General features: G+C 42.3%; 2 protein-coding genes across 10 annotated transcripts; both read right to left on the reverse strand.

The window, feature by feature from the left end:
• Positions 1 to 37: 37 nt before the first annotated feature.
• ccdc103 (coiled-coil domain containing 103) lies at positions 38 to 1,769 on the reverse strand. The gene is made up of 3 exons (XM_055052001.1): positions 1,534 to 1,769; positions 868 to 1,015; positions 38 to 335 (listed from the first exon to the last, which is right to left on the reverse strand). The coding sequence occupies exons 2-3, from the start codon at positions 1,005 to 1,007 to the stop codon at positions 233 to 235; spliced, it is 243 nt and encodes an 80-aa protein (XP_054907976.1). The 5' UTR covers positions 1,008 to 1,015; positions 1,534 to 1,769; the 3' UTR covers positions 38 to 232.
• A 272-nt stretch (positions 1,770 to 2,041) lies between these two features.
• Positions 2,042 to 26,551, reverse strand: arhgap27l (Rho GTPase activating protein 27, like). Of its 9 annotated transcripts, none has more exons than XM_055051993.1 (22): positions 26,440 to 26,551; positions 20,134 to 20,252; positions 19,117 to 20,039; positions 12,461 to 12,643; positions 11,540 to 11,677; positions 11,313 to 11,468; positions 10,503 to 10,568; positions 10,377 to 10,427; positions 10,217 to 10,294; positions 10,071 to 10,148; positions 9,769 to 9,831; positions 7,678 to 7,745; positions 7,466 to 7,553; positions 6,381 to 6,482; positions 6,186 to 6,299; positions 5,478 to 5,538; positions 5,218 to 5,334; positions 4,879 to 4,977; positions 4,324 to 4,401; positions 3,969 to 4,103; positions 3,418 to 3,523; positions 2,042 to 3,342 (listed from the first exon to the last, which is right to left on the reverse strand). In XM_055051993.1, the coding sequence occupies exons 2-22, from the start codon at positions 20,189 to 20,191 to the stop codon at positions 3,165 to 3,167; spliced, it is 2,940 nt and encodes a 979-aa protein (XP_054907968.1). In that variant the 5' UTR covers positions 20,192 to 20,252; positions 26,440 to 26,551; the 3' UTR covers positions 2,042 to 3,164. The 9 variants fall into 9 exon arrangements, with proteins under 9 accessions (XP_054907968.1, XP_054907966.1, XP_054907967.1 ...); XM_055051991.1 differs by having other exon boundaries at positions 10,217 to 10,297; XM_055051992.1 differs by having other exon boundaries at positions 10,377 to 10,430.
• Positions 26,552 to 26,859: the final 308 nt, after the last annotated feature.

The following is a 26,859-nucleotide window of genomic DNA, read 5'->3' on the forward strand; positions in this document are numbered from 1 at the left end:
AGATCTCTGTGAAACCTTCAAAAAACATCTGAAGAACTGCAGCAATTTTTAAATGAGAAGTTTATTAGAAACTGTGAGCTTACATGTGGAGTTCTTGGTGTTTAATAAACAGATTAAAATCAAATTGATGTTTAAAATAAAACATCTGAAGCTAAACTGTTCATAAACCTGAATGAACAGCAGAGTTTATAGTGGATGGAGATTGGTCCGTGCCGCCTGGAGTGATCGTCCATCACGTGTTTCCAGGAGCTACAGGGTTCCATGGTTGTTTCCGTGGAGCTCCGTCTCTGTCCTTCTTGTCCAGAGGCTTCAGGTGAGAGGTCAGAACCAGACCTCTGAGGGAAAGAAACACACATCATTAAACTGAAAACGCCTAAAATGTATAAATTACTACAGCTTGGAAGATCCAGGAGACATCACCGAACATCCTGGTGTAACTGGACCTCATCCAATAAATATCTGGAAAATTATCCTGCACAATTTTCCTGTTGTCCTGTAAAAATTTCAGGACAACATGGAACTTTCTCATATATTCTCATAAAGCAATCCAAGGAGCCCTCAATAGAAATGTAAATGTTTTTCTTACATCCTGGAATATTTTAGCTAGAACTCTTCATTTAAATAAATGTCATGTTGGATTACGGAACACTGGGATGTTTTAAAGACCATTGAAGCTCAGTAGAAAACTCTCGGAAAAGATTCAGGAAGTGATTCCAGGAATACTTCCAGGGATCCATCAAGCTTCCAGGAGAGTAAACTGACCCATTCATCTTTAAGAAATCAGAAACTCTTCATATTCCTGCTGATATTCTGCCTGAGACTCTCCTGGATCTTCTCTGCCAGACCTAAAACTTCCTGATGATCCACCTGAACTGATCGTAATCCACTCCCTGGCTCACCGCCCTCAGCTTCGCTTGGTTTTCCCGCTGGTATTTTCTCTCAGACTCCACCGCCGCCTTGAGCTCCTTCTCCAGCGCAGAAAAATCAATGATGTCGCGCTGTGACATCACTACACCTGGACATACAGGAGCTCCGTTAGTCAGGTAGAAACTAATGTGAAAACGCAAGAAAGTTCAGTGGATGGATGACCACATTTCATGCTTTAAAGCATTTGATTTCTGTAAATATAACAGGAATTAAAAATGAAGAAAAAAATTACATTAGTGTTTATTATTTTATCTATTACAGTGGAGTTTATGCATAACAGATAAGATCAATTAACTGTTTTTAAATCAACGCTTATTCAACTTTATATCAATAGGTCATAATGTAAAACAGTATAAATGTAAACATAGTAACAATAAACAGCATGTATTATATCACATCTCACATTTACTGTAATTGCTTGTTAATGTGTAACGTACAATCATAGCCAGTGAATCAGGATATCTATAATTACTTCAGCGAAGAGAAAAAAACATCAATTTCACCTGAGATGTTTTAAAGCTTTTCATTTTGTAATAATTTTCTTACTTAATATTTGCAGACATGAAAGAAGAAGCGAAACAACGCCGCTGAAAAATGGAAACTTACCTTAAAAAGAGAGACAGTCAAATCCCCAACCTAAAGAAGACGCTAGTACGCATGTGCGAGCTTCAAATCAGGGGTCCGGGTTTAGCTGATCTGACCAGGTCTGGGTCGAATCAGAACCAGTCGGTTCACAGAAGTGGGTCGATTCAGAAGCTATGAGACTTTGAAACAGAACAGTGAACTGATTCCTCCGCGTTCAGTTGAATTCAAGCTCGGAATCAACAAAACGTCTCCATGGCGACGCTTGTTTTCCACTGCTGTGGTCTTTGCTGCCATCTGGTGGTTGAAAAGAAGTACAGCACAGAGAACAGGCTGGAAAACCTGATTCTGCTTCTATCAATTTAGAACGTTCAATTTCTTCAGTAAAAGACTCAGATTGTGATTTTCTGTGATTTGATGTGTGGAGAAGATTCTACATTTATCATTGTCATGTTGTGTTTATTATTAAAATTAAGTGAAACTTTACAGCTCCTTAAATCCAAAACCTCTTTAAAATTGGACACAACAACCATTCCTGGTTTAATAATGACTTTTATTTCTAATAAAACTCAGTAAAATTCTTTTTTATTTACAGAAACTCTGTATATTCTGTGTTTACCTTGTTCTGTGACTCTGATACATTTAAACAGTATAAAACAAAGAGCGAATGTGCACCAGATCCATAACAAAACTCAGTACAGCAGAAATGTTCCTGGAAGACTCCACCCTATTGACCATTTAAAGTAGTTTGTTCTCTGAACTTTTGGGAGTCCCTCAGGGAATCATCTAGGAGCTTTTAGAACATCATCCTCAAATTTATCAACCTTTCATGAAGCTTCTGTCTCTTTTTAAGAGCTACAGGCTTTCACTCCCAAATCCAGGATATGTTAAAACTCTGGAAACAATCAAATGATTCCTTTGAAACCAGAAGAGTAATGACAATTCTTTATGAAAAAAAAACATTTTAGAAATTAAATCTGAAGTGATTTGGATCTGGATAAACAGAAACCTGATGTTGACGTCAGGGAATGATTCGAACTGACTGATCCAATAGAAATTTTAAAATTCCAGATATAGATTCTCAAATTTCTCACATGATCTTCATGCTGTTATTGGGCTCTATGTACATTAAAGTGTAGAACTTCCTCCTGATGAAGCAGATCTTCAGTATGAGCTTCCTGCTGTAAAAACAGCTATCTGCTGCAAGTGCATTTCTGAAGCAAACAGGTTCTTTGTTAACTTGTATCAATGAAACATGGAGGTTCTGGAAGGATCCCAGTGACTTTAGAGCAGGTTCCAATGCAACTCAGGTTCTACATTCTGGCTTCTACTGTTTGGACTTTGGTTCTGCCAGGGGGATTCTCGGCAGTTTGACTGATATTCCTCAGAAAGTTTTAGAGGTGTGCAGTTTCCAGGAGTTTCCAAGCTAGAGTCTCAAATAGAGTCAGTCTCTTTAGTGGTTCAAGTGACTCTTGGTCCACTTGGTTTGGTTCTTCAACAGAAACCTCTTTCAGAAGTATCAGAACCAGAGTTTTTGGTGGTTTAAGGTTCTCCCTAATAGAGAGTACAGGCTTGAGGTCCTACAGGTTTGGAGACGTTGTTCAGTTCAGCATATGTTGCTCAGAAGGTTCTGAAAGGTGACAGAGGACCTCCTTCTACGTCTCAGCGAAGATCTCATTGAATTGGTTGAGCATGAGCTCGACGATCTGGCTCTGGAAGACCAGATGGACTGTCATGTTGGCGGACTCCATCTGCGGCCGGAGCAGCGTGGGCCCAAACACGATGGCGACGCTCTGAACCGACATCCTATTGGAGTCTTTGTGTTCGATGACCCTGAAAAACACAGAGATGGAGGTAAGAACCGGAGGAGTGCTGGTTCTGGTTCTGCTTCAGGGCGGTTGGGCTCACCTGCGCAGGTGCTTGAAAAGCAGCTTCATGGTATCGTAGTTCGGCAGTGGCAGAGAGCGGACCAGGTCCTTCGTGTAAGAAACCCTCTGGCTGTAGTCAGAAAGTTCTGGACAGACACAAAGATGGATCCAGAGGTCCATTTGGACTCATCCGACACAATGGGACACTGGTTGTTCCTCAAACACTTACAGCTTGTAAGGTAAAACTACAAACTAATTTTTAAAGTTGGGTCTTTTTCAGTTTTTATTGTGGAAACATGAAGAGTTTGGTTACTGGAAAGGATAAGAAAACATTCTAGCAAATCGGCAACTTTCTCAGAAAAACCAATGTTTGGTAAAACATAAAGCTCAATGAGTTTTTAATTATCAGTTAATTATGAGATCATTATAAATCCAAACATCCACAGATGAGGAGGCTGGTTGGGATTGTGGTGTGTGTGTGTGTGTGTGTGTGTGTGTGTGTGTGTGTGGTGTGTGTGTGTGTGTGTGTGTGTGTGTGTGTGTGTGTGTGTGGTGTGGTGTGTGTGTGTGTGTGTGTGTGTGTGAACTAACGGATGGTGGCGATGAACTTGTCAAAGGAGCAGAAGGGAAACAATGGTTCTGGAAGCTCCCTGAAGAAGAGCTTCAGTGCTCCGGTGATCACGTGGATTTCCTCCCACTGTCCGTCCTCCAGGTCCAAATGTTCTTCTGCAGGGACACAGAACCACAGAGTTAGATGGACAACCTCCAACCAACTGTGTTCCCAAGCTTCTTCTGGACTTTAACTCCTGGTACTGATGATGCATCAAGTTCGTCTGCAGATCATTCTCTATATTTGTTCTGGTCTGGACTCCAGTTTAAACTGGGTTCATTGGTTCTGTCCCAGCCTGATGGGTCCGTCGGACAGAAGCAGCAGGATTCTAGTTACCGTGATCGGCTTTGTGTCGGAGTCTCTGGATCACAGCCAGGTTCCCGCTCACTCTGTAGATCCCATCAACATCCAGACCTGAAGGAACGGGAATGTTGAGGAGACAGAGAACAAGTCGAGGTCAAAGGTCAGAATAAAAACACATTCTGCTTAAGCAGAATCCTCCTGATTGAATTGCTGATATCCAATCCTGGTACAACAGAAAGTAAAATAGTTTCCTGATGTTTACCTGTCTGAAAACAGAAATATTCACCAATCAGGGGACATTTGTCCCCTGATTGGTGAATATTTGTCAACTGGATCCAGTTTTTATGCTGTTTTTCAGAACAAACTTCAGCTTTCTGAAATTACTTCTATTGATTCTATATTTCCACACTGATTATAGCTGAATTGGTTATTTTTAACTGTAGGGAAACAGTTGTGATCAGGTTGGGAAGGTAACAGATTTCTAGAACTTACTTTTCACCAGGAACAAATTTTAAACTCTAAAATTGTGTGTAACTATCCAGTCCAAGAGGGAATATTTTTGTTTTTGGAAAGTTTATAATTAATCACCTCTCCTCTCCACCGTTTTGATGCATTTCTCCACAAACTTGGGAATAGTGGAGTTTTCCCTGTGACAGAGAACATCCAGGTGGCAGCCAAACACGTTGTCTGCAGGAAAAATCACTCATTCAGAACGCAAAATAAACATTTTATGAATCAAATGCGTTAACATAAATGTTTACAGTATTTTAACACTAAAATGAAGAGCAACAGGACCAGGAAAAATCCTGAAGCTTCCTGGTGTTTCCATCAGAAGAAGCATATGAATATATCTGGAAGAGCAATAAGTTCCCTGATGTTCCTGTTGAACTGATCATAACTGGGTCGGGGTTCTGGTCCGTTCCGTACCTCGGATGTATCCCTTCTCTTTGACGCTCTGCAGCGTCGGTCTCCTCTGCAGGAAGCGTCTCAGTTTGCTCCGGATCCGGCTCTGCTCTGAGTCCGGTCCTGCATTACTTCTGGTGGCTGAAAAAATAACATGAGACTCAACTTTGGTAGAAACTGCCAGCTACATAAAGAAGCTCTTATTTTGAAGGAACCACCATATCTGAATTATATCCGGCAGTTGGATTTATTTCAACATAATAGGTAGTGTCTGGAAGACTCACATCCCCTCTTCCTGTCCTCTCTGTCTGAGTCATCCTCATCATCGCTTAGATGCTCCGGTTCCTGAAAGAAGTTGCAAAGCAAAAAGTAAAAATTAATGCAAGAACCACAGGAGTGAAGTTACTTAGTCCTGCAGCTTTAATCTAGTGATGGCGGATTGGAACGTTACATCAGTGGATCATCAGTATAACAATAAAACTCTAAGTGATATTTTCAGTAAAGTCAAATATGTGAGAGACTTTCATTTCTTTTTGTTACCAAACACCTGTAATGACCTGTGTAAAACTTCATGTACGATATACAATTAATTCCAAATTAGATCCCAAAACGAATTGCACTACTAGAAAAATGGCTTAAAATGGGCCAAGAATCGTACAGTGAGAACCAGCTTAGAACAAACAGCTGAATTCCTGAATGATGAAGCCTAAGAAAAGTACAGAGAAAGAGAAAAGGACAGGTCCAAGTGTGGGCTCTTGAGGAACACCACAGGTAAGGAAAGCTCGTCCTGTAAAACCCCCGGTTGGATCAAGACAAGGTGAGGCGCTTAAAACCACATAGAGATCCCAGCCTGTTCTTCTAAGTGGTGTGTTGAGGCATCATGGACGGTACCAGAAGCTGCTGGCAGATCCAGTAAAACTAGAACTGACTTTAAAGTGGAGCTGGTCTGCCGACAGGACGGGTGAGTTTGGCTGTGGGGTGTGTTGCTGTACCAGCTGATGAGGTGTCAGCTGCTGGATGGTTTCCTGGATGACTTTGTACCAGTCCGAGATGATGCTCTCCGTGTCGTACTGGATCAGATACTCGCAGCCCTGACGAGTCTTCAGCTGCACAAACAGACACATGACACAGTTACCCCAAGCCCATTGATCTCTAACTGTGGCAACAGAGATGCTGCTGTGGCCTACCTCCAGAACAAACTTTTTGGAGGACTTGTCTTTGGCGGCCCATTGGACCGACGCTCCTTTCAGGTCCACAGTGTACTCTGGAACAATCTGCGATGCTTTGTTCTGAGAGAAAAGTAGAAATCCACCCGATCGTCACTAAACCTATCATCTCTGCTCGAATTCAGTCCTCTGGATATGTCATCAGCTTGACGGGATATCTGCATCTGGTTGGCACTAAAACTGTAATAGAAGAAACTCATCTTCCAAATCATTTTATCTGATCTGGATCAGATCTCCAGGTTCCTCTTGAAAGTCTCTGTGGAGTTGTTCTTCTGACTTACCTACAGCCCAGATCCAGTTTCAGTTTTTTAATTTAAGACGTTTAGGTTAAACCAATGCAACATTCAGGTAAATAATAGTTCCCAAATCTTAAGTCTAATAAAGTTTAAGCTTGACGTCTAACTTTTATATGATCAAAGAATGATGCAAATCTCAGATGCCAAGTCCAATCTTTACATGGTTCAGTTTGTTAAAGATAAGATTAGATTTTAGTTTGTTTTATTGTACTTTTCCTTGCTTGTCTGAGAGCTAAAGCCATGTTTGATTGTTAGTTATGCCCCATTTACACTGACTGGTACGTCACCGCCAGTTGGACGCTCACTGAGTTGGTGGAGTTATAAACCCAAACACCTAACACTGTGTCATTCTGGCACGACAACACATATGATTCAAGCAGTGACATTTTTCTGTCCCCCAATCATTGGATTGGGTTGTGTGACGCCAGTTGATCCATACCCAACCATACCATACCATTGTCTTTCGGTCCTACAACTGAACGGTGTGGGACAAGTTGGTTGAATGGGCCAATCTTACAATGGAAAGACAAAATGGCGCACAAAATAGCAATCCAATTGACCCATGCTCCTCAATTTAAATGAGGCATTGCTGGACTGAAAATGGCCTAATAAAGTCTAAAGAAAACTCCAAACAGCCTTAATAAAGCCTCCAGAACTTATGGTGCAGACTTATGAAATCAAGTTGCATTTCTTATACAGAGAAGTTACAAGAAAGGATGGATGGATCAGAATAGTCAGGATGGTTCTTACAGTGTTTCCAGCTGGGGCAGATTTGGGATCTTTGTGAAAAGTAAGAATCCCACCATGAAGGACTGTCCAGGACTGAGTCCAGTTCTTCCTGTTCAAAAGAAATGTCAAATATGGAAAACAATCATCTCTGAGTTCAAACATCACTCAAACAAATTCCTGTACATAGTCAGTCAAACTGAGGCAGAATCAAAACTGAAGTTTCTGGATCTCACCTCATCTTTTTGCCATGATCAACCAATTTGGTCTTATTAACAATTCCTGCCTTTTCCAGCAGATGGCACTGAAGAGACAGAGAAAAAGAGGTGAGTTCTCATGTTTCTCAGGTCAGCTTTGAAATGCGACTCCTTAGTAAACAAGGGAGTGGAGAGTGAGAGTCTACCTGAGTATACCTGAGGGCTTTTATCCACCTCAGTCCCTTCATTCAGCAGTCTGCTCCCTTCTGGTATAATTTTCCCACTGATTCAGAAATTTAGAACAACTTCAAAGCAAAAGATTTGATCCAAATTTACTTTATTAACACTAATTCTGAACATTTATCAGAGCCTCACCTTTAAAAAAGTTTAATATAGCTTAACAGTGAGCAAAACCAGTCTAGGTTGGTGCTAGAGATGAATGCTGTGGGATTTATTGCCGCCTGAGGTGATCCGATTGAAAAGGGCCTTCAGGATTTAAATGTTGTGCTTTAGGCAAAACAAAAGTAGAATAAGGAAAACAGCTAAATTACAGAGAGGTTTCTGTGAATCAGAAGCTCAGTCGTTAGGGAACATCTATGTAGGAGTTTCAAAGTGTCAGACTTCCAAGTCTTTACAGCTGCTGGAGGAAAAGCAGCTCTGAAGGGGACAAAACCTCTGACTGATTTAAAATTTACACCAAGGTTTCTTTCCCATATTGCTTGAAACCTGTGGCCTGCTGAATAATGTGGAACATCCTTCTTAAGTAATTTCCTTTAATTGAGCTCACCAGACAAACTAATCAACCCAGTTCTCTGAAATGAATTATAGTGATTTAAAGAGCCCCAACAGACAATACCATCTGTAAATTTGATAGCACAACAAAAAATGTTTATCTTTATGACATTTAAATTTAATTTTACATAATAATCTTTTAATTTTACATAATAATAATCATAATAATCGGTGTAATCTTCATGTTCTGCAATGTTTTGGACGCTAGCGAATGTCATGGATATGGTGGGTCTTGCTGGACATGTTGGATGTTGAGGGACATGTGGAAGGTTGGTGAACAATGCTTAAAATGATGGATGTTGAGGGACGCAGTCAAACATGTTGATTGGCACCTGGATGTGAAGGGACATGTGGAATGTTGAGGGAGATGTTGGATATTTCTACAAATGTTGGATGCTGAGGAATGTGATCAAACACTTTGATTGACATGCTGGATGTTGAGTGACATTTTGGATGGTGAAGGACAGGTTGGATGCAGATTGAAATGTTGGATGCTGAGTGACATGTTGGATGCTGAAGGACATGTTGGATGTTGACATACTTTTTGGATACTGAGATACGTTGGATTTTGATGAACATGTTCAAATATGGTGAGGGACGTTGGATGCTGATGAAAATGTGTTGAATAACATGCTGGATGTTGGATATATTGGATATTGATTAAAATGTTGGATACTGATGGACATGTTGGATGTTGAGTGACATGTTGGATGTTGAGTGACATGTTGGATGGTGAGTGACATGTTGGATGTTGAGTGACATGTTGGATGGTGAGTGACATGTTGGATGGTGAGTGACATGTTGGATGTTGAGTGACATGTTGGATGGTGAGTGACATGTTGGATGGTGAGTGACATGTTGGAGATCTCTCAGGGTGAACCAGAGTTCTGATGGTACAAGTAGTTTTTGTTCTTCAGTTTGGACCAAACTGCTGAATGAAACAGAACCTGACTAGAGAAAACAAACAAACCCTCCAGAACCAAGAGTAGAACCAACATCAGAACAAATCCAGCAGTTCAGAATTGTTAGCTGACAGGATGAATGGTTACTGATGAGTGGTTAGTGGGATTAGTGGGATAACACTCAGAAACTTTCTGGGCAAAAGTCTTACTACCAAAAATGAAAATTTCCAGAAGAAATTTGGGACAAACTTCTTTGGTTAAAAATATTTTAGATTAAAGCCACGGTACTGCGTTTACACAGCAGGAGGCGCTAGGACGTCTAAGCTGCCCAAAAAGTTCCCTTCTGGTAAAAAAGAAAAAAAAAGAGATGTTAGAACAAAATGTTAGTACATTTAGCAACAGCGCCTTGAACTTCCACCAGCCTCTCAGAACCTACATGGTGCTGGGGTTTGCCTGTGCTGTGGGACAGGTTCCTCCTCAGCTTGAGCCTACTAGGAAACTGGAAGGAGGAAATAATGGGATGAGTCGATGGATGACTGAACAAAGCAGGAAGTCAGTCAACACATGAGGAAGTCTGGAAATTAATGTATGCCTTAGTCAATGAGTCAATGAATGGTTTAACAAACCGTTACATGAATAAACAAGTCAAGAAAAATCTGATGAAATGGTTCAGAAGATCAAAAAACAGGTGTGTCAGGGCCTAATAGGGTTAGGGAACTGAGACAGGTGAGTCTGTACCTGAGGACTGTCTGGCAAATGCTTCCTAACGGCATCCGTAAGGTCCGAGGATATCCTTCTGTGTCCCGGGGAAAACACCTGGAACACAGCGGCAATGTTAGGGAAGAACGCCTTAGAGCCGTTCTGGATCAACATGTTTCACTCACATCTTCACCGATACTGTGTCTCATGATCCTGACTTGTGCAGCTCCTTCCTCCGCAGGGACTCCATTACCCATCAGCCTCTGCTGCAACACAATAAAACCACCTGATCTCAGCAGGTTCTAGGGAAGACAGGATTGATGTTCCTGTGATGTGACCGCTCACCTCCTGCTGCTTCTGCTGGCCGTCCAGCTGGGCTCTGGGAATCTGCAGGAGCTGCTGGGAACACAAACTGGAGGTCAAACCAGAGAAAGGCAGGGAATACTGGGAAACTCTGAGATTCTTCCATACCGTACAGACAGAGTCTCCATTGTTATTGTGTCTGTCCACGGGATAATCTGGCTTTGGTAGAGGAGGCTTCCAAACAGTAAACAAATAATTGTTAATGGTGCTCTATTATGCTTTCTTGAACAGGTTGAGATACATCTGTGGTCCACACAAAACATGTTTATTAAATTTTTTGCACAAAAGCATTTGTAGATTATGAGATTTTATCCTGATCAGCTTGACTTGTTTTAGGATTCTCTTGTCACTTTAAATCCAAATAAGCTGCTGCTGGCCAGGCCCCCCAACTCAACTTTTACACTCCCACATAAAAATGGCTGCAAACAGATGAGCAATTATACATCTGTACATCTTTGAAAAGCAGAAGTGGAGCCTCCTGCACAATCAACTAGAATGCAGCAAGTGGTTTCTGGATGGTAAGTCAACAACAAAACACTTGTCTTTTCCAGCAGCCATTGTACAGAGCACACAAACATCCTGGAGCTCCACTGGGGTTGCTAGGTGACAGGTGGAACTCTGCTGAGGTTGCTAGGTAATGGGCTTGGGTTGCTAGGTGAGAAGAAGTGCCTCCTGATTTATGACGTAACATTCTGACGGTATTTAAAGTGGTTCATTTTCCCAAAAACATGAATTTATTGCCAAACAACAACTGTGTGGCATTTTTCAGGGGCAGTTCAGACCCAAAATGGAAGAACAAAAAGTGCAAAATGTGAATTTTGCATAATTGACCCTTATAAAACACCCTGTTGAAAAGATAAACTGCTCATGCCAGCTGATCTTAAACTAAGGTAATCCAGTATAATCTCAGGCTCATACCGCGACGTCGTCCTGGTTTCTGTTGCCTGTGGATCCAGCAGGAGATAATGGAGATGTTGGGTCAGGGAGAGCCCAGGACGTGGTTCCTGTTTTATGGTTGTGGTAGTAGACCCGCCCCGATGCGTTGTCCATCAGCTCCTCCCACTCACAGGAACCCTGAGAGGAAGAAGAACCGGGTCAGACACCAGAATCATCCGCTGTTACCATTGAGGGAGGAGCTGTGGTACCTGAGAGGAGGCCGGAGAGAGCGGACTGGACAGATCCATGTCTCCGGCCGGCGTTTGGCCTCGGTGGTCCGACCAGGTGGTCTGTCTGGTGAGAGGGTGGTAAAAAAACCTCCTGCCACTTTCCTGATCAGTGTGAACCTGAGCAGACAGGGATACATACCATCATTCTACACTTTAATATTCAGAATGTCACAAAATTATTAACATTTATTCCTTTTGTATTAATTAGTGCTGAAACAATTAATCAAATTAATTGTGATTAACCGATTATTGAAATAATTATCAACTAATTTAGTAATTGATTAATTGTGGATTAGATTTTTAAAAAAGCAATTTGCTTTAAAAAAAACAACAACATTCAGGGAGGTAATTCAACCAAAACTGTAAAAATATACATTTAAACATTTAGAAATGTAGATAAAATTTTTCATTTGAGTCATTATCATTTCTAAAATTAAAAAAGAACAAGAGAACAACTTATATAATAAAAATAAAAAGCTTTTATGTTGTGGAGCAAAAATTTCTGTACCAGTTGACTGACACCAAATTTCACGTTATTTTGTAAATGTGGGGAGTTCCTGGATAAACTAGTCTGACAGAGTGGCTAGTAAGTCTCATTACTGAAGTGTCTTTGAGCAAAGCATCACAACTTTAGCTATTCCTTATTAACACCTGATCCCTTCCGAGGAAACCTGATAATCTCAGGTAACATCTGAACAAACATTAATTATTTCCGTGTAACATGAACTCAGAGCAGAGGAGGCTTAAACTCAAGCTGTGTTCAAAACAAAAAGCTTCAAAGTTTAATCAGATGATTTTGCTTTAAATCCACTACTTTTACCATTTTTCCATTTCCACCAGCAGCTTCTTTTACCAGCAGTTATTTCTCTTTATCACACCTGGATTCGGAGGTCATCTCACCTGCCATTCGTCTTGTGGGCTGAGAGGAGAGGCGGGGCTTGGCGATGAGAGGGCGTGGCCTGCTTCCGATTGGTCAGGGTCTACGCTAGTCGGGGTGGAGATGGAGATCTGAGGAGTAGACGTTTTCTTGAGGGAGCAGACGTTGGCGTAGATGGGTGAACTAGGGTTGAGCGAGTTTCGGTCCTACAGAGAGAGAGAGAAAAGAGTTTACATTTTTGATTTAAAGACACACTGCGCCGCCATATGTGTTTAGGAATCCCACCATAACGTCAATGAGTTTTGGGAGACCGACCGATGAATTTCCCTTAAAATCCCTGGTACTTAATTTTAGGATGCAGTCACACCAGCCCTGTTTAGTCCGCTTAATTGAACTTCAGTCCATTTGTCTAGAAAGTCCAGTTCGTTTGTGGAGATGTGAATGAGTAACTGAACTCTGATGCAGACCAAAAAAATTAACTCTGGTCCACCAACAAAACCAGGTCTGAGTTCAATTAGCATATGTAGATGACAGCGGCTGGAAGAGGAAAAGCAGGAAACAAACTGACGAGGTGTGATATATAAACAAACTTGACTTGACTCATTGACGAAGCTGTGGTCCCAACGGTTCAGGGATTTTCATTCTGATCTCTCAACCAGAACCAGTTTGCATTGAACCAATCTTCCTCAAACACCTTCCCATTTTCTGAGGATAAAATGAACAGATTTTAATCATTGCTTATCAACAGGAATCTTCTCGTTCTGTTGAATCCCACGTTTAAGTTGTAAATATGTTGGCCTACAATGTCCGACTGACCAACCGGAGCTTTATTCACACAGCCCAACTTAAAAAGGCCACACATTCATAAACAATACACAGACCAGTTCACAACTGCAAGGCTATGTGAAGTGAAAAAAAAGATGGAATCAAACCCACAGCTTCAGGAATACAAGAAAACTACTCTTCCCACTGACCCACAGCCAATCCTGAGATCTGGTTTCATCCAAAGGTTTCATTAAAAATATTCCAGTTTCCCTGGTTGTTCCCTCCTGGGTTTTCCTCAGACATCAGTGAAGGAACCCTGGTTTCTCCATGACAAACCAATCCTGACTGAAAATGTCAACATAAGAATCTGCCTCTCTCTCAGGTGAACCCGGTCAGCCTAGTTTAGTTTGACTCTCTTTGCCCTTCAGGTTTTTATAGAGTCCACTGTTATCTCCCAGTTCTTCCAGTAGGTCTCCCCGTATGCAACATGAAACCCCAACATAAGTTGAAGCAGGTTTGGGAACATCAGCTGTTCCTAGAATAGTGGTGGCAGCTTGTTGCTTCAATTGTTTCTGTAGACTTTTGCTTTTGAATGGTCACTATGATGCATAACCATGGCATTAATGTATTTAACTGGGAACAACTGATTAGTATCTCAAAAGCTTAAATTAACTACGACCCCAAGGCCCAACGCGCAGAGAGAGGAGAAGAACATTCAACTCATCCATCACAATGTTGCCCATTGTGATGGATGTTGGAGTATAGTATCCTGTACTCCAACATCTTTCTCACCAGACGGGCAAACAGAGATTTAAAAAAGAGCGGCAAAAGCAAAGGAGGTGGATTAGCAGTGTATGCCAACAACCGTTGGTGTTACTGTGGGATATCATTTCTGTCCCTGTATAAATCATGACAGTTTTAATCTACTCTGAGCGGCTCTGCTGAAACTCTAATCAACTGCTCTGAACCAAACCTGATTAAATGTTTAAATTGTCCGTTTGAAATGTTTTGGTTCTAAAAAAGCTGATATTTAATCTCCATAAACAGGAAATTGAGCAAACACACATGTGGTGTTTCTGTGTTTAACATGAGTTCATTATTCATGTTAATGGAGAAAATCAAAGTGTAAAGTGGAGTTTTTCTTAACCGAGCTGCAGAAAAATCCTGTTATGACCGGGATCTCTGTCTGCCTGGGTGGATGGAGCTGCAGACCAACAGGAAGAACTCCTCCCATATTGTATAAACACAGAAGCAAATGATTCCCATTTTCATCAAATGGTAAGAGCTGACTGAACATCTCCATGTGGTTTTAACCCAAGAAACCCAAACAGGAACCTCACATTTTCACTCAAACCGATCAGAACTTCACACCGAACAGCTTCTGAGAAGATAAGCCTCTCCATCTGTGACTCCGTACTTTATATTTCAATTATCTTACGATGTTGTGTGTCATGCGATGAAGCAAACCTACAGCAGCTCATCATTTAGTTTGTCTCAGTTTTCGCTCTATAAAACAGTAAATCCCTCCTAGCCTGGTTCAAAGTCCAGACTTCCTGCTGGTTCTGTTTGCAACTGCAGATTGAGGCTCTCAGAAACAAAAAGCATGGATTAAAGCTGAACCAAAGAGAGCCTAACAGGAAGTCGACTCACCTCTCAGCTTCTCTATGTGTTTGTCCTGAGGTCTGGGATACATTATCCTCCATCAGGAAACTTCTCATCCTGTCTCTGATCTGCCCGCAGTGGAGCTGGGTCATGCTGCCAGGCTCAGTGGCTCTGCCAGTTGTAGCTCCGCCCCCTCTCTATTCTCCTGTGAACTTAGGCTCCGCCCCTACTGAACCATAGGCAGTGTCACTTTTTTTGGCTTCGGGTCTTCAGGATTTGTTTGAACTTGACTTTCATTCATGGCTCAAAAACTCTTCCTGGGAGTTAAGTGACGATTGTTTCTAAGGACTCACCCAGGAATTTTGTATCTCGTACACAACCTTCATGGAAACGTGAAAATGCTCCGAAGAACCAGAATCGCTTCAAAAATTTGCGTCATGGAGAGATTTTATCAACGTTTTGAGGTTAGGTGAACAAAAACACAGAAAAGATTCTGTCAGAAACTGTCAGTCTTGATTGATCAAAGTCCTGATTCCTGCAGCTCCAAAAAAACAGTCCGAATCACTACCTATCCACTGCCGTGCTTTACTGCAGAAGGTGTTTGTGGCGATCGGCTGGGTTTGGTTTTCTCCAAATATGGTTCTCTGCATTATGGTCACAGATCTCTACTTTGGTCTTATCTGTCCAGTAGACATTGTCCCAGAGCTATATTTGTTGCAGCTTTGCAAACTGAAGTCCTGCCACCATTTTGTTTTTAGAGACAACCCTTCAAGCCTCCACCTACACTGGTTCACTGTTTTCCAGATATACTTAGTCCAAAGTGTCAAAAAATGGCTCTTATTGACAATTGTGTGACAAGAATTGCATCATCAAAATCTTTTCTCAACAATAGACCTGGGTCAAACTACCTTGTCACATCTTTGTGTGAAGTGTGACAGTAATGCTAGTATTTCTGCTTCCACTATCCAATTTCTATGACTGCAGATGACGTAAATATTTATGTTTTATTCATGTCTGAAACAGTGAGGAATTATTTACATCTACACAATTCTTCACTAACTAATTACAAAGATTGTCAAATGCTCCTGGATGGAAACTGCTACACTTTTGTCCATGGAGGAGGACGCCTCGTTTCCTGCAGAAAGGTGGCGCTCTGTGTGTGACCGTTTCATTAAAGTAAAAGGAAGATCCAGGGATCTTGCGCCATGTGTGAAAACCATGTGAAAATGCTAATGTCCACATGCGACTGTGCGTCAAACTGAGGCAACAGCATTCTAAGAAAACCTTTTCAGGATTTGTCACAGTTGTGTCAGAGACTTCCTCAGACCTGCCTCTGTTTCCCTTCCGCCCCGTCTTAGAAGCTATCTGATCATCTTGAAAACACAAGCATGTGGTATCGGCGCGATCAGCTGCAGTCTGTTTACCGCCTTCAGGAAGCTTCTAGCTGCCACTGAGAACCAGCTCCTGGAGATCTGAAAGTACTCGGTTTCACACAGATGATCCCATCGGTCATCATAAAGACACATCTTTCATCAACAAACTAAAAACCTTCTCCTTAACTCTGATTTATCTGATCTCCTGACCTTTCAGACTAAAAACCTTCTCCTTAACTCTGATTTATCTGATCTCCTGACCTTTCAGACCATGTGAGATTTTACAGATAACCCCGGGAACATAACGGTTTTATGTTTTGATGGAGGTTCAGCTTGATTATGCTGGTGTTAGTTAAAGCAAAAATCTACATCTGAGTTCTTCAGCAGGGTCCAAAGATAATAGTTCAAGGCTCAGAATGAGTCATGGTCATGATGAGCAGAAAAAGATCTTAACTGAAGTCACTCACCTTCACATCAATCTCCCAGTGGAACACCATCATCATCTGAATCCACAATTACCAGTAACTGTTCCAATCAACAACCAGTCCTACCAGAAACAGGTCAGTTTAACGGCTAGTACAGTCAATAACTGCACTGGTCACTGGTTGGTCAGCTCAATAACTGGTTCCACTCAAAACCTAATACAGTCAATAGCTAGATCCCTAAATAGCTGGTCTGGTCGATAGCTGGTCCAGTCGATAGCTGATCTGCTCCGTTGATAGCCTGTTAAAAGTGGGTTAGCCCAATACCTGGTCTATTAAATAGATGATCAGGTCAATAACTGGTTCCATTCAAAAACTGGTCCAGTCAATAGCAGGTCTGTTCATTAACTGATCAACCAGAACCTAACTCTGACCTGAGTTAGAGGCTGACCAGGAAGAGCTGCAGACAATCCACCAATCAGCAGTGACAGGACTTTGACCAGGAAGATTGTGGTCCTGCTGCTGGAAGGAAATCCCTGAACAGATTCCCGGAAAGGTAATAAATGTTTGCGGAGCTTTAGGAGGAGTTGCCCCACTACAGCTGATTTACAGCAACAACACTGGTGGATCTTCTGGGAATGTCATAAACAACTCCAGGACAAAGATACAGGCGAAACCAGGTGACCCACTGCCTGAGTCCAAAGACCGTCACATGAATCAGTAAAGGAAGTGAGCTAATCAGTGATTAGTTGGAATCAGACCAACTGAAGGTACAAACATCAACATGGTTCAAATTTAGACCAGAAGAAATCACTACTTTACACAAAGCTATTCATAAACCAGAGATTTATCTAAGCCAGCTCATTAGGGACAACTCGTTAAGAGCTCGTTAAGCAGAAGCTCTTGTTAAAAAGGTCTTGTTATGGTCTGTCAACTCGTTAAGAAAAATACTAACTTCCCTTAGACTTTCCTTCAGAATCATTAACTACTCGGAAGCATTTGGAAATAAAAAAATAAAACTGGCAACAGAGAAAGCTTTGACTCAGTTTCTCACACTGCTACACATGACAGCTTTAAGACCAGATGAGGTGAAGTTCTGCAGCTTTCAGAGTTTTACTCAGAGAACACAGTCTGGGTTCTGGTTCTGTTCCCCTTCTGACCTGCAGGTGTCGCTGCACCGTCACCGCTGCCTCACGGTTTCCTGTCTGACCTGACCTCTTCCTGTCCGCTGTGACATCATTGCTTCCACCTGACCTCATCACATCCTGTTCTGACATCAGACGTTCTACACCGAGACCCTGAACTCGTCCAGAACCAGCTGCAGAGCTAGAATCATCCAGAACTTGCTCATCCTTACAAATTCTGACTGGATCAGAAAAACTACATGAACACCAGCGGATAAATCAGTCTGTTGTTGACTTGGTTCATCTTTAAGTTCATGATAAACCTACAGCAGAACCACAATAACATGAAGCCAGTTTAGGATTAACCAGTAAAAGCTCAGCTGGTTTTTTGTTTTTTGGGGGGGTGGGGTTTTGCTTTGAGGAGAATAAAAAGAGGAAACAGCTTTTTCTGCTTCGAGCTTCCTGTGCCGACTCTGCAGGAAATAAGCCACGGCTGCACAGGGCTTTTATTTTGTAGGGAGACCAGCAGCCTCTGAACATCAGGCTTTGATTTTCATGATGCAGCAGATGAAACATTCAGAACATCAACTCTGATCCTGGTGATCAGGAGGTCAAAAGAATCCAACGAAGCCATGTTGACCTGAGCAGCACACACGGTTTGTTTCCTCCAGACTCCAACAGGAAATCCGGATCATTCAGGAAACACACACAGGAACTAAACCTTCAATCTGAGCACGCATGCTGCATTCAAGGACTTGTCTGGGTCAGGATGTATTCAAGGATGACAGAAAAAAGAAGTGCCACAATGTTCCCACATGGCCAATCAAAGCTACTGACATTGCAGAAGGCTATTGGCTGTCAGAGTCATGTGACATTAGCTCACAAACCAATGAGCAACCTGCAGTGATTAATGAGAGATCAATAGAGAGTGTAAAGCAGCAACTTTAACTGCATCATTAAAAACTAATGCAGATCGGGGAGAGATTTGTGTGTTTGTATTTGTATGAGGACATACAAAATGGAGATTTAAGATCCAGTGAATTACAGTCTACAACAAATAATGCACCAATATATTAGGATTGTCTCATTTTTAATTTACTTTATATTCAAATGCTCGAATTAAAAGAAGTTCAAACTTTATTTCAGTCCACACAAATAAACCACTTGCTGTTATGTTTAATTCCTAACAGGAAGTTGGGTTATTTTGAAGGATTCTGATTGGCTGATGTAGGTTTTAGCTTAGCACTCTACTGTCCCCTGTGGGTCTGGAGTGTTTAAATCAATGGAAATGGATGAAATTGATGGAAACTTTTGTGAAACCTGAATCAGCAGAAATGTCTGGAAAATGAAAACCTAAATCAGGTAGGAGGCTGAATAAGTGGGCGGGTCTTACCTGTGAGGAGAGCAGCGCCGCAGCAGGAAGTGAGGACTCAGGTGCTGCTGATGGAGCCTTCTGGAGGCTCAGAGCTTCCACGTCCAGATTCAGGTCCTGGATGGACTCGTAGATGTGGTGACCTCGACACTCCTCCTCTTCCTCGCTGCTCTCTGATGTGGTTGCCTCCTCAGCCACCTCCTCTTCCTCCTCTGGCTCCTGTTTCTGCTGCTTGTTGTCATGACGACCCTCAGATGTTTTGCTGTGAGGGGGAACCACGGGCATCTCCACAGGAATGGGCTGGTTCTGATGCCGGCTAGATGTCCGTGGGTCCGCCGGACTGAAGCTGGGAACCCGCGGTTTCCCAGAATCTTGTTGGTCCTCATGGTGGCCCTTGACCTGGGGCTGCTTTTTACTGTCAGCCATGTTTGCGGTCCCAGTGGAAGCTGTGGTTCCAGTCTCAGCAGAACCAGCAGAATGGTTTGTATGGACCCTCGGCGATACATGTGCTAGGTCCGGTAAGTCTAGATGTACGCCGAAAGTGGACATGCGGTTCTCATTGCGGTGGTGCCGGTTGGAAGCGTCGGGTCTGACGCGGATCGTCACCTCATCATTTTGCTTGATTCTGGTTCCTTCAGGCTTCTCCAGACTCTTTGGAAGCGGGACGGGAACAGGAACAGGAACTGGAGCCACCACAAGATGAGGGACTGGTTCTGGACCGGGTTTTTCAGCAAAGTCCAATAGCGACGGGAAGTTGGTGGGTAGCTCCTTGACGTACTTGGCCGGGATGTAGAAGGCTTTGGAGCTGCTGTCGTTCCGGACGTGCCACCAGTGGTCGTTGGTCTTGGCCAGCAGGACGTAGCGCTCATTAGGTTTGATGGTGACCAGAACCCCGTTCTGGTCTTTGTATTCGTACTCAAACTCCACCAGAACCAGACCAAGACCTGGAAAGTTAGACTGCATTTAGGCCTTTTCTCCAAACCTGCTCAGTCAGAACCTCTCAGGTCCGGTTTGCTTCTACATGACTAACACACTCACCTTTGCTCGGCATCAAGGACGTCGCTGCCATTTTTCCCTCTCTAACCTCCCCAGGCATCGCCCCCTCAGGTACACTCTGAAGGTGAGGGGTCAAAGGTCACCGCTGGTTCTCAGTGACCCTAAAAGTAGAAAACATTATATTAGAGACAATACAAGTAGATCCAGGAATCCGGAAGCTAAATAAACTTAAAATCATGATTTTGTTCAACTGTAAATTATCAACAGAAAACATCTTATTTCCACCTCTCCATAGATTGTGAGCCATCATCAAACCGGCTCAAAATTAGCATTAGCATCTCTGATGCTACCGTCACACAGCAAATCTTGACACTCAATTTAAAAATTTTTAGCCAAAAATACGTTTTTTTTTCTTCCTAATAATTAAACCCGGCTGAAAACAGATATCTGCGTGAACAAAAAATAAATTCCAAATCAAGCGGGAGAGAGAAAAAAGGAGAAACAAAAGGCATTCTGGGTAAGTACTACCGAAACAAACGCGCGAGTCGAGCGGTACCAGGAGAAATGGCCCGTGGAGCCAAAACAAAAAAATTAAAACAAAACGCGACTCCGCTTCTGTTAACATTTTGTGAAGAAGGAAGTTGCTCTGAGTGTCTTTTTCTGAGCTGTTTGTGTCGGTTCCTTCAGTGGTGTAGCGCCCCCACAGGTGAGGAGGGGGACAGGTTTGTTAAAAGTTTGGTACGAAGCCGTTTTAGGGCAATTGTAGACAGGGTGCGTCACTGCCAAAAATAAAAACTCAGAAAACACGAGGAAATTTTCCAGTTTAAAAAGTTACAACATTTCTAGAAAAAACTAGAAATGTTTTTAGATTAATCTCAGAAATATTATAGAAACAGTTCTTGGACATTTCTGAGATTAAAATGTTGAATATTTGCTAAAAAAAAAAAAAAAAGGAAAATATGGACGTTTTAAACATTTGCGTTTTAAGCTTGGGATTATTCTCCAATTTTTTTCTAGTAATTTTTTAACTTTTCAATGTCAGAAATTTCAAAAATTTTTCTCAAAAATTTCAAAAATCCCAAAATTTTTAAACTGTTCGTAGCATTTTAACCAATTCTACCAGGTGTGAAAACACCATCAGATTTACATCTAATAAGCTGTAAGACAAGTTAACATTTAAAATGCTATATCATGAGTTCTGGTCAGTTCTATATGTTTTTATTTTCAACTTTAGTGTCTTCTCTTGGTTCCGAGACATTCTGGACCCACAGTTTACTATGGCTCACTCCTTGAGGACCTCTTCATTCAGAACTCATAAAGACTGAACCAGAACATCTACAACAAACAGCAGATCCCAGAACAGTACAGCTGATGATTGTTTTGCTCAGGATTCCTCGAGTAACAGCAGCTGCACACAGAACCCGTCAGGAATGACAGCATCAAGCCGCTCTTCATTTCAGAACCCGTCAGAACCTGTTTGAACATGTTAACCTCCTCCTGACTTGAGAAACACACAGCTCAGCAGAGACTCGCCTCCGGGTGGCGGTTCTGGTTCTCAGGCTCTCTTTGGATCATGATTGCAGAATAAGATTCAACTATTTAGTTCACATTAGCAGCTTTTATCATTTCTTTATTTCATGGTTGCTGGTTTGTTTGTTTGTTTTTTTTTACACTTTTTAGCATTTATTTTGTTTTATAGAGCAATTTGTGACTTTTATTCTACAAACTTGTGACTGACGGCTAATCTAACAGAATGCCAAGTTAAAAACCCAGCTGCTGTTTTGTGTCCGACAGATTTTCCTGATTTCTCCACATTCCTTCAGGTCTTGGACAAAGGTTGGACCCCTGAAGGAACTGGAACAGCTGCAGCAGCTGATCAACTTTTGGCCTGGATCCTGAGAGAAAGCGAGAAGTCCCATCTCCAGCTCTGGACTGCTCCTCTCTGAGTTTTTCTGCCCGGCTGCCTCTGAGCCTGGCACTCTGTCTCACAGAACAATGACAGGAGGTTGATTCCACGCCAGCTCTGTTTACTAAGGGAAGTCCTGCTCTTCCTGTCAGCTCTAAGCTCCACCTACATTGCTATGTGTCGATGACATCACATTGTGTGTTTCCTGTCTTTGTGGAGGAACAATAGTCCGACCAAAAGATTCAGACTGCAGAGAGACTGAAATCTGATTCATATGTCATCAAAATGTGAGATCTGGTAGATTTTAATGACCTGTAATCAAAAGGGGCCCAAGACTCTGGAGGGGCCCCAGGACGGAGGTGAAGTCAAAACAACACAGAGTCCTATTGTTAGGTTGGACTGCAGACCACAGGATTCAGAGGCCACTGATCCATCCAACCGACCATCCATCCAACCATTCTTCTGTTCAACCATCCATTCATCCATCCAACCAACCATCTGATTTTTTTCACTATTCACACTTAAACATCCTGGATCACCAGTTGAACTGAAATCGACCAGAACCTTCTGAAGAATCTGGACCCAGATCTGTTCTGCTTCAGGTGTGTTTGAGACTCCATGTTGGAATGCAGCCACCTCTCACTCTGTTCTCTCACTCACTGTTTGTCTGCATGACTCAGTGCCTCCCTTCAGCAAACTGCCATGTAACTCACACACCCCCCTACACACACACACACCCACACCCCCACACATACACACACACACACACACACACACACACACACACACACACACACACACACACACACACACACCGCTCTGTGCAAGCAGAAAATAAACAGAGCTGTCAATCATCAGACCAAGGTCGAGGTTTGTGGCCGGAACATCGACCAATCAGAGCAAAGCAAACATTCCTTCAGAGGATCATCCCCTACAACATGGTGGGATCTACAATGATGGTGTGTCATGTGACATCACAGACCCAGCAACCAATCAGAGCAGAGCACATCTGTCGGAAACCCAACCTTTACCCTGTGGGTGAGTGTGGGTGTGGTCACGCTAAGCACAGAAATAACCGGGCTGAGCTCATAAATCCTTCAGCCGAGTCTTCCTACACAACACTGCAAAACAAACAGGAATGTTGAGAAAGTCTGACCACACGGACTCGACATGACACAGAGTTACACGTTTACTGTCCGACACATGATCAGCTCAGAGACAGAAAGATGAGACAACTGTGGGAGTCTCTGAACAGAGACGTGCAGGTGTCCGATTCACCTGTTCAATTCAAAAATCTGCTCAGAAATATTGTATATTTCTGCTGTTGATTAAGTTCTTCTCTACAACTTGAAAACTTCCAGCACATCTTTCTTCAAGATGGTTCCTCCAGTTTTCAGGGCTTCAAGTGTCCTCTGTTTTTCATTTCCTGATTTCTTCGATCCCTCCAGGCCTTTTGAGCATAAATATCAGTCAAACCTGTTCTGGGTTATGACAAACACCTTAACAAGTTAATCAAAAAAAAAAACTATAGGAGATCTTTACACATCCTCTCAGATTTTTCCAACTTAAAACACCTTCAGACTCCTGCTAAGTTCCCTTTAAAAGACCCTATCTTTTAGAGAACTCTTTTAATGGACATAAACATAATCAGACCTCCTAGATCTCACAGAAAAGCACTGAGACCAATGTGCAATCTCCACAGACCTGCTGAAGTACTTGAAATGATTCAATAACTAATTCCAAAGGTCAACAAGACCTACTCGTGTATCCAAAACTCCAGAAGAAGCCAAGAAACTCAGTCAAAACTACAACCTGTTCCTGAATCGTTCAACCATTGGGTCAGATGTCAATCAACAAGATGAACCTTGTTGAACATTGTCTGTAAAGTCTCATCTTTGCAACCTCCTTTTGATCCTCCACATCAATCAAAAGACCACCATCCATCATCATCTTTGTAGGGTCATTGGGAGGCTAGTCACTATCTTTACCTATAATTTTGTTGGTCCATGCTAGGCTTGTCTCTAGTCCGTTGCAGAGTGACACAAAGAGACATAGGGAACAGATTTTTCCAAGAGTTTGGTTTGTTTGACTCGGTGCAGTGAGAAAGTGAACTGCACCAGCTGAAAGTGTAACAAATGTTGCAATTTTGGTGCCCCTGTCAAACTCAATCTACCACACTATCTTGGTGAAAACACTCCAAGACCATGGTCCTGAAACCAGAATAGGTAATCTGTCAAAAGAACATTAATGTCTCCAAAACAACCAGAACCGTTTCCTCACAAACACCCAGAACAGAATCCAAGACCACTTACTCCTCCAGGAGACTTTTTTTTATTTTTGAAGATTCCACAAACTTCACAAACACTTTCACCTTTGCTATATCACTACGTGCTTCCTGTAGGTCAAAGTTCAAGGCTAATAAAGAAACCAGTTACCATGACAACCTCTCTGATTAACTAACTGATCTGCCCTCGTTAAACCAGAGCAGAGACGGGTCCAACCAGAGATGTTCTTGTGTATCTAAGGACTCAGTTGTCCTGCAGTCTGGAATCCACCAGGGACGTTCTCAGTCTTTGGGACTCCTAAACTCGTTTTCCATGAATTGGTACAATAACCTTGAAGAATGTGATCTGACTATGAACCACTTTTTTCAGTTTCTATTGCCAAGGCAAATTCTGCTCCCAAAAAAACTGCTCCTGTACAAGCAACACCTCATTACCGGGTCAGAACGTCAGGAATTCAGGGCGGGTCCAGTAGAACAACAAAATCTGAACCCAACATCTGAAAATTACTCATTTTCCAATTTCTCTCAGCCATTGCGCAAGGCATTTAGCCTCCATGTTGCCCACTAACATGTGCCTCATTGAGCAACCAGCTTGGAAAAACTCAGTTTTTAACTGCAGCTATCAAAACAGAACCAGTACAGTCTCTCTTTCCCTCAACAGTAAGAGGGACACTCTCACCAAAACTGTTTGGAAAACCCAGATTCTTCAGATCCAACTCAACAAATTTTACAAATATCCCAGATTTCACTGCAAAATACAGTTTTCCCCATTTTCATGAATGTTTTTTGTGCTCTAGAAATCTGGATCTTAAGGCCCTCAGACACCGGTTCGCAAGACGTCGGTTGGATTGTGTCTCTCTGCTGTGGTTGCCTACGGATATCTGAACACATCAAAGGGAGGGGAGGATCAGACAAGAACCAGAACACAACTGGATCCACCAGAAGAACTTGGTTGGACCTGTTATTATACTGCAAAAACAAAAAATCTTGCCAAGTAATTTTTGTTTACTTTCTAGTACAAATATCTTAGTACACTGGAAATAAGACAGAAGTCACTTATAAGTGGCTTTTCATAAGCAATATAGGTGCTTGCCTTAAGTAAATAAGTGCTTAAAATTGATTTAAAAGTGCCAGTTCTATTGGCAAATTATTTTACTTATAAGAAGAAAAATGTCCCAATGTTATAAGTGAAATAGTCAGCCAGCAGAAATAGTACTTTTTCAGCCATAAAACTCTTTTTTTTAACAAACAAGGTCATATACGCATTGAAAAGTTACTCGTAAGCTAGTTTTGTCTTATTTCAGGAGTACATGAGAAACTAGACACAAACACTTGGTTTGTTTTGTGTTTTTGCAGTGTAAAAACAGTCTACTACTCTACTGGAGCAAGAAGAACCAGCTGTGGTGGAGGTTCCCTGTGACTGGATCAGATGGGCACCAGAGGACTCAGAAATATTGACCTGAAACGCTCTGAAACAACTTCCACTCCTGGTTCTGAAACATTCTTGAGGTCCAGTCAGTGGAAATGTGAAAAAATTAATGAAGACTGACCCATTAGAGAGAAAAGTGAGACCTTGAGGTCCTTAAGGCATCTTCAGGAACTCAGCTTGAGAAGCTGGAGCCACATTTCCAATAGAACTTCCTTGTTTCATGTTCTGCTGGGTTCAGTGTTTGCAGCATGGGAACAGAGAAATGTGCTTGGACTGGTTCCTCTCCTGAACTGTCGCTGTGTCCCATATGAACCCAGAGGTAATCAACACCTGACAACAGAAAACACATGAAGCCTTCCTGATCTCTGGGTCCAGCATTGTACCGGAGAACCCGGGGATTTCTCCTGGAAGCCGAAACGAGTTGAGGCTCAGCGTTGGTCTGAAATCAGAACAGGGTGGGTTTTCTTTCAGCTGAACACACCCGGCCACAGAAACCAGCCAACAACACACGCAGACAGAACCAGCCTTGAAGCTCAGCAGCAGAGTCTCTGTTAACCGGGCCACAGAACAGAACTTCAGTCAGGTTTACTCCAGAAGAACCATTTTACCTTTTTTCACATGGGAAAAAACAAATAAACTACTTCTTAATAGCATTTCAGGTGCCGTTTCAGCCTAGAATCATCCAATAGTACATTCCTATTGAATCCAAAGGGAGAGAGATGGTTTTACCTGCATAAGAAGTCAGATCCAAACATCCTGATCCAGTTTTTCTCTGATTCTGAATCTTTCAAACAGGTTCCTGTCTCTGAGGCTCCACCTCTGGCCGACCTGCCAGTCCCAGCATGTCCTCCTCCTCCTGCTCCTTGACTTGACATCCTGTTCTTCAGAGGAATCCACACATGGAGCTGGAGTTCAGCCTGAGTTCAACAGCACCATCTTCTGGCTGTCAGTAGGTGGTGCACCTTCTTTAAAACCAGGCCCATTCAGTGAGTGTTTGCTCTACACTAGAGCACTGGTGTCAAACACATTTTCATTTTGGGCCATGTCAAAAGCACAAATGTTCTCAAAGGGCCGGTTGTGCCAGAATGTATTGATGAACCCAATAACACACTTTTAAAATATTAATAAATAGCTGTGTATGCTTTTGAT

Source organism: Poeciliopsis prolifica, unplaced genomic scaffold (genome assembly GCF_027474105.1).
Source record: "Poeciliopsis prolifica strain line A6 unplaced genomic scaffold, Auburn_PproV2 SCAFFOLD034, whole genome shotgun sequence".
NCBI lineage: Eukaryota > Metazoa > Chordata > Actinopteri > Cyprinodontiformes > Poeciliidae > Poeciliopsis > Poeciliopsis prolifica.

What these genes read in the sequence shown, in the direction of transcription:
- ccdc103 (XM_055052001.1), bottom strand. Translation starts at nt 1,007, where the DNA reads ATGTCACAGCGCGACATCATTGATTTTTCTGCGCTGGAGAAGGAGCTC. An exon ending in GTGGATTACGATCAGTTCAG is followed by an intron (nt 336 to 867) that starts GTGGATCATCAG and finishes TCTTTCCCTCAG; the next exon opens with AGGTCTGGTTCTGACCTCTC.
- arhgap27l (XM_055051990.1), bottom strand. Translation starts at nt 20,191, where the DNA reads ATGCCTGGGGAGGTTAGAGAGGGAAAAATGGCAGCGACGTCCTTGATG. An exon ending in CAGGCAAACCCCAGCACCAT is followed by an intron (nt 7,746 to 9,768) that starts GTAGGTTCTGAG and finishes CTGTCTCTTCAG; the next exon opens with TGCCATCTGCTGGAAAAGGC. An exon ending in CAAGTTCATCGCCACCATCC is followed by an intron (nt 3,524 to 3,968) that starts GTTAGTTCACAC and finishes GTGTCTGTCCAG; the next exon opens with AACTTTCTGACTACAGCCAG.